Raw genomic sequence first — 13,250 nt, 5'->3', positions numbered from 1 at the left:
TTTTTGAAATGATCCCTGGCTAATGTCATTAAGTCATGTTGCAAGTCCTCCTTTCTTCTTTTTTATTTATACAGGACTAATAGATGCTGAAGGTGGCAAAGGTGATTGTGTTGATGTTGATGTTGGTTGTTTTGATGATGATTCCTAGAAACCAAAACAATAAATATAAACATATTACATAATAATAATAATACATAATAATAAACATATTACATAATAATAATAAGTATTTTTATGTTTCAGATACCCAAAACACAAGAAAGTTGGAAAATATTGGCACGACAATTTGGAAATTCATGGAACTTTGATAATTGCATTGGAGCTGTAGACGGAAAGCATATCACTTTACAAAAACCTGAACATTCCGATTCCTATTATTATAATTATAAGGGAACACACAGCATAGTGCTTATGGCCATAGCTAATGCAAATTATGAATTTATCATGATTGATGTCGGTACAAATGGTAGAGTGTCAGATGGAGGAGTACTTAAAAATACAAAATTTTGGAATATGTTTGAGAACAACCAGTTGCAGATTCCAGAGCCACAGGAATTGCCAAAATTTAATAAAAAAATGCCATTTGTATTTGTAGGCGATGAAGCTTTCCAGCTTCTTCCAAATTTTATGAAGCCCTACAATAAGCAGGTTTTAAATGATAACAGAAGGATTTTCAATTATCGTTTATCCCGTGCTCGGCGAATAATTGAAAATGTATTCGGCATTCTTGCGAGTCGTTTTAAGATTCTCCAAAAACCCATCAAATTATCTCCTACAAAAGCTAAAATTGTAGTAATGGCGTGTTGTCATTTACACAATTTACTAATGAAACAAAAAAACTACATTAGGAATGGAGAATTAGACATGGAAGATTGTGTTACAGGGACTGTCATACAAGGATCTTGGAGAAATGAGTCAAATCAATTGTTGAATATCGAACGTACACGGACTGGAAATTGCGCTACATTAGCAAAAGAAGTGAGAGATGATTTTTGTGAATATTTTAATTCAACGGGTGCTATTCCATGGCAAAACAAATGTTTAGAATAGGTAATCGTATTTGCTGTACTTGTGAAAATAAAAAATATTTATTAATTGGTTAAGTTTAAATATTATTATTGGTTAGGTTAAAATATTATGTTGTACCTATTTGTAACAAGTTGTTTATAAAAATATTCTTTTGAAAATGAATTCTTATTTGAAAATGAAAAAATTACAAATGTTTAGAGTAGGTAACTGTATATGTTGTACTTGTAGAATTAAAATAAAATAAACATTGCTACTATTTACCGTTTGTCCTGTTATTGAACTGATCCCCGATTCTTCCTCCACTTGGTCTTGTAGAAATTCAAGCTCTTTGTAGTACCATAATGAAGGTACATAGAGTTCATCAGTACCAGATCCAGAAAGCATAGATTTTTTCACCTTATTATTTTCACGCTTGAAAGTTGTTCGTAAAATATTAATTTTTTTTAAACATCTTCTTCAGTGATGTTCCCGCGAGACACTTTCAATAACTCCGTCATTTTTTTGATCGCATTCATTCTCTTGTGTTTATCCATATAATCTTTAGATTTTATTCTCCACAGCATCGGCATGTCGCGATATACGGAGATAAATTCCAAAAGAAATTCTTTTTCAGACATGTTGCCGTTATTGATTGTCGCTGTTGTGTTCTCCATGGTTTCAAGGCGATAACTGAGATATTATTTGACAAACACCGTTGCACACTATCAAACAGGTTTGCCAAACACACCGTCAATCAAAATTTCCATCAAACAGGTCAAACATTTCCATTGTTTGACAAACACGTCAAACAAGCTCGCACACTTTCAAAAAATTTGACAAACACGTTTGTCAAACAAGTATTTGACAAACAATTTGACCGTTTACAGGGCCCTTAACAAACGTTTTTAATTTGTAAGGTGGCGTTTGCAACCATGCAAGTACGACACTAGAGTCTGTCAGAGCTATGATTTTCTAATTAAAATTGTTAAGGTTTTGTTTTTAAAATAATATTAATTTTGATAATAAAACATATCCCATCAATTCTAATCGTGGGATTGAAAGAGGTTTAATTGGTGCTACTTTAGTTTTACAAGTGAGTTTGTCTACGCTACGAACGTACAGACAAGCCGCATACCCGCACGTCGAGGCATCACAAAATGCAACTATCTGAACGTCAGAAAAGTCCGTTATTAATAAATGACGCTCAATGAGGAGCTCAGACAAAGTTGACAAAGATGAAATATACGTTTTCCATCTCTCACAAAGATCAGACGGCAGAGGTTCATCCCAGCCTTTGCTAAGTTTCCATATATCGTGCAGGAGGCATTTAGCCAAGAAAACACACGGTGCTAGAAAACCTACAGGGTCAAAAATGCTTGCTAATAATTTTAGTACTGAACGTTTAGTGAAAATATTATCTTTTAAATTATATTGAAACGAGAAACAATCGTCTTTTGGATCCCACTTTAATCCAAGGATTTTAAAGAAGACGCAGAGTCCTCATCAAAGTTTATAGACGCGCACTGGTCAACTCCAACCCGAGCGAGAAGCTCAGGTGAGTTGCTCGCCCACTTCCTGAGTGTGAACCCACTGCGCTGCAAGCTCGCTGCTCGCGGGTGTCATTCCGCCTCGTCGTGTGCCAGCTGACGTAACGTACGCACAGCTATGAACGGTGCACTACGTAAACCGTATGCATTTCTTTTTTTTATCATGTAACGAAACTCCATTCGAAGTTTGAGCTGAGCCAGCGAAAACGACTCGCACCGTTGTAGTTGTGCTGGCGGTGCGAACCACTGGATGATGCGGAATAAGGTATTGACTGGGCTCGTCCCCGGTGTACGGCTGCATATGACCCAGCTGCTGGTACTCGCGCATGAAGGCTACATACTGATCGCGGAGACCCTCGTCCCGGGCGAGGTGGCGCTCCAGCTGGAGCAGGCGGCGCTCGGCGGCGGCGCGGGAGACTCCCAGCGGCCCTCGGCGCTCACGCAGCAACAGCGGGCACACAGTTGCGTCGCGATACGAAAGCGATGAATATATATTTTCCGCTTCTTGTTCTAGGGGATCTGGAGGTACCTCACACGATGAGGCTTCAATCTCCCAGATTCGCCGAAGACAAGTATCGATGACGTCATCGTCCTTAGTGTACGACACTAAATTTGATGTCATAGAAACGCTTAAATTATTTGAAGCACACTGTACTTCAAATCTCCCTGTACTTACGTACCCGAATACGCCACTCAACGCACACGGAAGGGAGGGACCGAATACGATTCGATTTCCATCATAAATGTGTGGAAAAACGTCTTCCGATAAAATAATATCAATTACAGAACGTCTGTAAAAGAAAGGATCCGCTAAAAGTAAATTATTGTATTTTTTAACAATATTTTCTGAAATATTAGATGTGGGTAAATCAGAAGTTATTTTTGAAAGGATTACGGCATCTATTGTGAATACCGGAACACAGTTATACCTAGGTTTTAATGTACATGTCGTCATACCATACGTTTTTACATTTTCATCCGATAAGCCATAAATATTGTAAGGACATTTATAACGTCTTAAACCTAACCGCTCTAAACAATTAATAGTAATAAAGTTAGATTGTGCGTCTGAGTCGATTAATACACGACACTGCTGCTCATTACCGAAAACATCAACAACGTTAACTATAGCCGTACCTAATATAACGGAATATTGTTTGCTATCTGATAACGATGAGTGGCAGAGTGCATGATTGGCGCGTCAGCAGGCGCGGGCGGTGCAGGGAGAGGATCCCGGCCGGCGGCCGCGGGTGCACTGCTGTTATAGTCGACATGTAACAGAGCATTTTGCTTTTGTCCGACTACCTAGGCCAATATCAGGCTCTGGAGGCCAATGTTCGGGGTCAGGAATAATATCTGCGACTGTATTAAGGTTTCCTATAGTCGCCGGTTTTGGCTCGTTAAATAAATGAATTTATGTAGGCACTTGCAATCAACCAAGAATTATGAGAAAAGAAGTAAAATGTAATCCACTAACGTCACTGGCGATCGCAAGCTTGCAAATTTTATATGTAGACACTAGTGTTGAACGTCAACACTAGACTGGATGACCACTGATTATCACTCAGGGTAAACACGGTTTACATATTATGAAGTGCTACCGACCACACCCGAGCAAAGATCAATTGCCTCTGTCCGCTTGTCAACCCAAGCGCGACTTGTGTCATCGGATAGTGGAGCACGTACAACTACCCTCATGATTCCTAGCAAAATCGGCAAGTATCGTTCACTTACCTTTCAAAATCACAAGACGAGACGAGCCGGACGTTCAGCTGATGGTAATTGATACGCCCTGCTCATTACAATGCAGTGCCGCTCAGGATTCTTGAAAGACCCAAAAATTAAAAATTAAGATGTTAAGTCTCATTTGCCCAGTAATTTCACTAGCTAGGGCGCCCTTCAGACCGAAACACAGTAATGCTTACGTATTAGTGCTTCACGGCTAAAATAGGAGCCTCACACCCGGGCAAGTCTCGGGCGCCGCTAGTAGTAATAATATTGTTGTAGAACATGTTGTGATAGGCAGTATTTTCATACAATTCTAAGAATATATCAAGACAATCTTTCAACCCAGTGGATACTCCATAGGGAGTGCCGCTTGCTCCTCTCTCTCTCCAAGAGAAGGTCGCCTTCGATGAAGGCTTAGAGGGCAATTTCCCAAATACAATCTCAGGGAGGTGTTTTGTGGTTAGGTACTTAGGTTTTACGTGAGTCCCACATAACCAACGCAGCCTAAGTCTGCGTGAGCATGAGCATTCACCACCTCCCTCCCGTCGTTATCCCGGAGGGTAACCCTTTCCCTTTGTATGGGCGCAAAAAAAAAACAAGGCAATCTGTTAATGATAAACTAATTTGTATGAACAAGCTCTGCTTTCGTTGTATATATAATATTTGCTTGACTATTACTTAATTATCTGATATCAATTTCACTAAAAGCAAACATAATCAGCGCGCGAGTACACGCTAACTCACAATCTCATTGATAACATTTGCCCGAGCGCGGCCTATATAAACATGTGATGTGCGATGAACAAACATCGTAGTCACCTTCAATTACACAGTCTTATACTTGACACCGTCGTACACCGTCGCAGGGATGAGTGAACGAGTAGCGGTCGTCACCGGTGCCAACAAGGGCATCGGGTTCGCGATCGTCAAGGCTCTCTGTAAAAGATTTGAGGGCGTTGTGTATCTAACCTCTCGAGACGAAACCCGAGGACGGACAGCGGTTGAAGAGTTGAACAAGTTGGATCTCCAACCGAGATATCATCAGCTCGATATCACAGATGTACAGAGTGTGTCGCGGTTCAGAGATCACATAAAGCGGTCACATGGTGGACTCGATATCCTCATCAATAACGCAGCCGTCGCGAACTGTTCAGACCCCTACACCACCTATGAAGAAAATAAATATATTGTAGATATAAATTACAAAAGTATTCTTATACTTCAGGATCTCCTGTTTCCACTCATTCGTGATAACGGAAGAATCGTGAACATATCCAGCGACTGTGGTCACCTGTCAAACATCAGAAACAAAAAATGGATTCAAAGACTATCCAAGAAAAATTTGAATGTTGACGACATTAACGAATTTGTTGATTGGTTCCTCGAGAACTGCAGAAATGGCACGTTTAAGAAAGAGGACTTTGCAGATGAAGGCACCATGGCCGGTTACAGAGTGGCCAAGGTTGCCTTGAGTGCGATAACTATGCTACAGCAAAGGGAAATGGAAGAAAGAAATATTTGTGTGAATTCTATGCACCCTGGGCTGGTGAGGACCTCTATGACGAACGGAGTTGGCTTCTACAGCATCGACGAAGCAGCGGAGACTCCGGTGTATCTGGCCCTCGATGCTCCCGACACGTTGAAAGGCGCCTATGTGTGGTACGATAAAAGAGTGCTAGACTGGTATGATTCTGAGGCAGACTATTTCTTTAAGACATCTACGTTACAAGTGAAATAATTACTACCTATGTTTATAAAGTAAATACTTTTTAAGTTGCTTTCCTATTCATCAATTGTGTTTTATTTGAACGACCGTCAATATGTTTTATTCATGTCACTGCTGGTCTCAAGGACCACGTAATACGTTCAGTACTTGGAATGTTGTTTATCAGTAGCGAAGACATACTGTTTGAAATTAATAAAACATGGTATTTCAATTCAGCATCAATTCACTCTGTTTTGTAAACAATCTATTATTTTTAATTAAATCATCATGAAGCTCACAGGAGAGTTTTTTACGTGTATAATATGTAGAAGAAAGGATAATTCAGTTAACACAGATTTTCAAATTATATTGCTGATTGCAACGTCGTCGACCGCTATAGCTCAGTGGTTAGTTACCCTCCCTACTGAGCTAGAGGTCCCGTGTTCGAATCCCGGTAGATCCAATCATTTATGATGAATTCATATGTTTGTTTCCGAGTCATGGATGTTTATTTGAATTTATATAAGTTTAAGTAAGTATATTGTATTAAATATATCGTTGTCTTGCAACCGTAGTACAGGCTATGCCTAGTTTGCGGCAAGATAATTTGTGTAAGAATGTGTCAATATTATTATAAAAGAAATACCATAACAGCAGTAGATGTATGTACTAATTCCATGCTTCATGCGCTCAAACAGCTTCTTCAATATCACTATATTCCAAATCTAAATTTTACTAGGGATGACTTGAGAAACGCTTTAGAAGATCTGAATTATGAAATAGACATGATGAAGGGACATAGTGATTCTGTTACAACTAGGACTATAGCTTCGGATATCTCGAGTGAGTTTTCAATGTTCCGCACATTTGTACCATCTTCGCTTACTTCACAAGACACAAATTGAATTACTATTAAAAAATAACTGATCTCAAATACAACGTACAATAGAAATAAAAAGTTGATATAAATCTTTATTGAGAGGCTATATTGTTACTATAGTAATGTTTCAATGATTATTATACATATAAAACCGTGTTTTAGAGAAAAATTATAGCTTTGAGATGATTTTTAAAAGGAATTTTTCATCACATAGGTGAATAAATGATTTTCTATTATATCATAATTTTGTTAAATCTTCTGCAAGCACATTATATCTTGAAAGACTAGTAACGTAGTCATGAAAAATAATAGTAAGTAGTTTATTCACAAACAATATTCATGTAGTGTGAACACAATTGAATCGATTTCATGGCATGCTTTTCATGATAGAGATAACGAAGTATCCAATACATCGTTATTAACTAATTTACACGAGCGTATTAAGGCGACACTAAATGCCAGCGACCTTGAGCGATATGATTTCACGGCTGCCGGCCCGCCATGAATGTAACAAAGCCAATATTTTAAAAATTCTTGAGTGGGAAACAGTTTATATGCTTACAATCCTCGTTATTTACTACTAATCTGAATAAATGAACCTACAGAAAAAAGTACAAGCTATAAGAATAACTTTTCTGAGAGAAGTACCAAAAAAATGCGTCTCGCCATGCCAAAAAACTTGTTTAACTTCAAAGAAAAGTGTTAGTTCAAAAAGGCAGTGTTAACTATAACCAACAGCAAGTATTAGCAACCTACAAATAAGACTTAAGGATATGTGTAACAGCATTAAGTAGTGTTCATAGCTTGAAATGCTATACTTTCACCACAATACTTGTCTAAAAACACCATGTTTGCGTGTTTTCTGCTTACTCTTCGCCTTAACATGCCACCTGACTCAAATTACGTAAAGTATGGCACGCATATACGCACGTATTTTTATAAATCTTATAAAAATTTATTTTTATAAATCTTTAATTAAAATATATATAAATTAAGTGACACGTTGTTTGTCCGCGATGGACTCCTAAACTAATGAACGGATTTTAATGGGGATTGCTTCATGGAGTGCAGTTTGGTCCAACTTGAGAGATAGGATAGTTTTTATTTCGATTATTAGCCATAATTATTTTGATTTTCAATATTTGTTTTGTATGCACATATTTTCTATAAGAGAATTTAGTGAAGCACGGTTTGACAATTCCGCTGTGAAACAATTTCATTATAACAACAGGGAGCATTTTTACGAAATAATTCTTGATGTTTTGAAATATTATTGACAATTTCCTATAAAACAGTATCTACAGAACAACGGCTGTCGGGGCAGCTAGTCTTATATATAAAATTCTCGTGTCACAATGTTCGTTCCCGTACTCCTCCGAAACGGCTTGACCGATTCTCATGAAATTTTGTGAGCATATTGAGTAGGTCTGAGAATCGGCCAACATCTATTTTTCATCCCCCTAAATGTTAAGGGTGGTCCACACGGATTTTTTTTTTAATTTTTTGACATTTTTTTCAAATTTGTTTGATTATGAGTCAGCCTTAAAAAATACAACTTCATACAACTTCAAATTTTCACCCATCTACGATCAACAGTTACTTTTGTATCGCGATTTTAATATCGGCAATACAACGTTTGCTGGGTCAGCTAGTATTATATAATATTTAAAAATATTTAAAGATTACATATGACAGTGTCTGTAAGTGATTGTGTGACAATTTTAAGGAATATTAAAACACGATGCTTATATCAACATATTTATATATATTATTTTATTAATATGATTATTAGAAGAGAATGTTTCATTGAATTGAATTAATATTTAATTTAACCCTTAACCTTAACTTACGGTCCTGGAGACTGTAAGAGGTAATGAGACTGGGTAACATAAACTGAAGTATACAATTTCCTCAAATAAACAATTTTCGCGGCTAAATGTTTATTTTTTTCTCACAATCATACAAATTGGTACCCTGCATATAACACATTAGCATGAACATTTGCGTACGTCGAGTAATTCTTCATAAGATGTGCTCGGAAAATATTCATTTATCTGTAGAATACAATGAATAGCGTTCTTTATATCCCTCTGAATGTGATAATTTTTTACGTGACGCGTGTGGTTTTGTAAGCTGTCCTGACAATTTTTTTATGAACTTAAATCAATCGACACAAGCCTATCAGACAAAAGAAAATTTATTTATGTATAAAAATACATAAATGGAATTTATTTTCTCAAGATTTTAGAATTCTTTTTGATGTCATATCTAATATACTAGACCGCTTCGGGAACAAACCTGTTGGTCTATCCCAATTGGTTGAGTCGCCAACGCGGCTCCCGGATGTGGATAGCCACATGCCGTCCTTATTAGTTCTTCTGCTGACTTGACATCCCGATGGTTACCAGGTCTTTGTCGACGCCCCTCTCGGAACGTCCGACCATTGCCTGGTCAGAAGTCTAGTGCCTATCCGACGCCAACGTCGCAGACCACCAGCGACCCGCCGCGTTTGGCACTACAAGTCAGCAGATTGGGATAGGTTGCGTTCCTTTTTTGCATCCTACCCTTGGGGCAAGGTTTGTATCCCTTCGGATGATCCTAGTGCCTGCGCCGTTGCAGTAGCCGATGTGATAATGCAGGGCATGGATATTTTTATACCAAGCTCTGTAGTACCGATCGGTGGCAGATCACAGCCCTGGTTCGATGCGTCAGTTAAAGCAGCATCTGACTGCAAAAAACAGGCGTATTGAACTTGGGTTGCGGCGCTGGGCACAAGGGATCTGAACTGCAAAGTTCTTAAGAGGAAATATAACCGTGCCTCCAGATTTTTTAAGCGGCAACTCGCCCTTGCGAAATCGAAGCAAATCGTCAAAATCGGCGAGCAGCTTTCCAGCTACCCGACCGGAACACGCAAGTTCTGGTCGTTGTCGAAAGCTGCTCTTGGTAACTTCAACCAGCCATCCCTGCCGCCGTTGCACATGAGGAATGACAACCTGGCCCATACGGCAAAAGAGAAAGCCGATCTCTTGTGCGCTCTTTTTGCCTCCAACTCGACTCTTGACGACAACAGAAAAACACTGCCGACCATCCTCATTAAGGCTAATAAAACATTAGGGTTTATCATAAGGATGTGTTCGGAACTAACATCAATTAAACTGATGAAAATATTATACTGTGCTTACGTTCGTAGCCATCTAGAATACGCATCTCAAGTATGGAATCCAGTTTATAATGTGTACATTAACCGCATTGAATCAATACAGAAAAGATTCATACGTTACTTACAATTCCGTACAAAAAACTATTACCATAATTACATGTCACGCTGTCAAAAATTTAATTTTTTGCCTCTCCAAGAAAGACGACGTGTTGCAGACATTACTTATATACTAAATATAGCAAACGGTAGAGTTAACTGTGCAGAACTGCTAGAGCAGATTGGCTTACGAACCACTGTCAGCTCCTAAAGGCGGGGCAACCTACTAGAAATACAATCAGCAAAATGTAATTATAGACAGAACAGTTTTCTTATAAGAGCATGCAAACTTTATAATGAAGTTAATAGTGAATACGATCTTGACTTATTCAAGACGACACCATTTCAATTTAGAAGTCAAGTAAATAAAAACTTTTTTTATATAAAGCAAGGTAGGTTATATAATATTATATTTAATGTAGGTAAACGACTATACAGAATAAATTGTTATTATTTGTGAAAACTTGTAAATAGCTATCTGCTGTATAATAGATTAATTTTTAATATGTATCTAGCTGTAAGTTTTCTATAGTTGTAAAATAAAATAAAATAAAATCCCGCGGTGTCAGAGCTCTATGCCTGAAGTACAGTTCACACAGAAAACTGTTAGGCGAGCTCTGTTTTCATTGGACGTCAGGAAGTCAAGCGGGCCGGATGGCATTTCTCCAATCGTGCTTAGAACGTGTGCCCCTGAGTTGACGCCGGTGCTAACGCGTTTATTCCGGCACTCTTATTTAAAAGGCGTATTCCCAGAATCATGGAAGTCAGCTCTTGTCTATCCGATCCAAAAAAGGGGACAGTTCGGATCCATCAAACTACAGGCCTATTGCTATTACCTCCCTGCTCTCAAAAATCATACCTAGAGGGTCATCAGTTGACAACGACCGACAGTACGGCTTTCACCATGGTCGGACGGCAGGTGACCTTCTGGTATACCTAACACATAGATGGGCGGCTGCTATTGAAAGCAAGGGAGAAGGCCTGGCAGTTAGCCTGGATATAGCGAAGGCCTTTGATCGCGTATGGCACAAGGCGCTCCTCTCATAACTTCCATCATTTGGGCTTCCCGAGAGCTTGTGCAAGTGGACCTACAGCTTCCTCACTGGGCGTAGCATACAGGTCGTTGTCGACGGATATTCTTTTTTATAGAATAGGAGGACAAACGAGCATACGGGTCACCTGGTGTTAAGTGATCACCGCCGCCCACATTCTCTTGCAACACCAGAGGAATCACAAGAGCGTTGCCTGCCCTTAAGGAAGGTGTACGCGTTTTTTTTTGAAGGTATCCATGTCGTATCGTCCCGGAAACACCGTACAAGGAAGCTCATTCCACAGCTTTGTAGTACGAGGGAGATAGCTCCTTGAAAACCGCACCGCCACACATCCAGATGGTGGGGATGATATCCTAACTTGTGGCGTGTCGTGCGAAGGTGGAATTCGGCGGCAGGAATCAGGTTAAACAGCTCTTCGGAACACTCCCCGTGATAAATGCGGTAGAAGACACACATTGAAGCGACGTCTCTACGCAATGCCAAGAGATCCAGCCGTTCACAGAGCACTGAGTCCCCGACAATTCAAGATGCTCTACGTTGCACGCGGTCAAATGGATCGAGCAGATACTGGGGTGCGCCAGACCAGAGATGACAGCAATACTCCATGTGTGGCCGGACCTGTCCTCCTCTTCCATAAAAAAAAAACCTGACCTCTCGCGTTCCGTGCGAGCGCTCTTCTAACTGAGCCAACCGTTCGAGTGACGTATCGTTGACAAAATCTTGTATGCTTCGTTCAACTCTCAGATTGTGGCTTCATCAACAGGATCTACTTTACAGGACCTGCTCAACCCCAACATTTGCATATTAGGAAATTGACTTGAGATGTCGCTCTTGCAAATCTAAACAATTATTTTCAAATTTTCTTTGTGTTAATAGCACGCTTTGCAATAAGGGGTGGTTAGTTTATGCAGGTGACGCACAAACTGCTCACACATAACAAACAAACGGCAATAAACTTGAATTGAATTGTGGAATTTCAGGCTTCACAGTCTGTGACAAAACCGGGCTAACTCGCAATACGTGATTCGGGATTAGAATGGCATTGTTTAGTATTACCTTTGACCATACTATCGACTCGCATCGCTACGACCATCAATAAGCGGAAAGCGGTCGGAATTGATCAATAAAAGGTTACTCTACATCACACACAACGTTACCTATTGTTTAGGTTCTCATTTAGACCTGCGATCAGTGTTCAAGGTTTGGCAAGGTGGAACCACTAGTCCATCTCCCCTAGTTTGGTCGCGCATGGCACTCTTGAGTCTGCTAATGTGATTTGGCTGCAAGAGCATATTGGATGACGGGCTTGGGTGAGATAGCTTATAGCTGGTTGAGTATCGTTTTACTTCATCAAAAATGATTGGGATTTCCAGGGTCTCATGGATTTCCGACTTTCGAGCGTAACAAGGCACTGATGAAAGTACCCTTAGTATGCTGTTTTGAGCTCTCTAGATCATCATCATGTTAGATTTGCTGGCTGTCGACCGCAGTTGGATTCCATGTACAGATCGTACAGTTTTATTATGAAGTAATGTACCCTTCGTTAGATAGATATTTGTTAGATAACGATAAGGCAATCTGTCTACCGAGAAGCCACATATGAGAGTTTGACAGAGAGGCGCTAATGCGTCCGCAATATAGCCCTGATATTGAACCTACAGATTTCAAAGAGACTGTCAGTCCTTTCGAAATTTTTTAAGCAGTCTCAAGACAACGTTAAGAGAGGAATGAAAAAACTACTTGTCAAGTTTTTTTGAACAAAAGTCCAAAATTATCTACAGCAACGGGATCATGTTGCTTACGTATAAGATGACAAAAAGTCATCGAACAAAATTGCATATAATATTCAAGGTGGTTTTTTGAGAAGGGCGGTGATGGCCAAGTCGGAAACTACGAGACAGAGACAATAGTCGTGCTTAGTCATACCCTCGATTTATAAGAAACCAAAAACTGCAAATATAGACTTTTTTTTGCATGCATGCATATGTTTATACGTCACTCTAATGACCTTTCTGCATTTGATACCAATTTGATACCATGATAGGATTTATCCTCGATAGAAGATCAACAAAAA

General features: G+C 39.3%; 1 protein-coding gene across 1 annotated transcript; it reads left to right on the top strand.

The window, feature by feature from the left end:
- Positions 1-5,107: 5,107 nt before the first annotated feature.
- Positions 5,108-6,072, top strand: LOC126979796 (carbonyl reductase [NADPH] 3-like). Its single transcript, XM_050829339.1, has one exon. The coding sequence runs from the start codon at positions 5,152-5,154 to the stop codon at positions 6,019-6,021; it is 870 nt and encodes a 289-aa protein (XP_050685296.1). The 5' UTR covers positions 5,108-5,151; the 3' UTR covers positions 6,022-6,072.
- The last annotated feature ends 7,178 nt before the right edge of the window (positions 6,073-13,250 follow it).

The sequence above is a fragment of the Leptidea sinapis genome, chromosome 4 (assembly GCF_905404315.1).
Source record: "Leptidea sinapis chromosome 4, ilLepSina1.1, whole genome shotgun sequence".
Classification (NCBI taxonomy): Eukaryota; Metazoa; Arthropoda; class Insecta; order Lepidoptera; family Pieridae; genus Leptidea; species Leptidea sinapis.
Note: the sequence above shows the minus strand (reverse complement) of the source record. Positions and strands in the feature narration are given on the sequence as shown.

Coding starts and splice junctions, on each gene's coding strand:
- LOC126979796 (XM_050829339.1), top strand. CDS start 5,152: ATGAGTGAACGAGTAGCGGTCGTCACCGGTGCCAACAAGGGCATCGGG.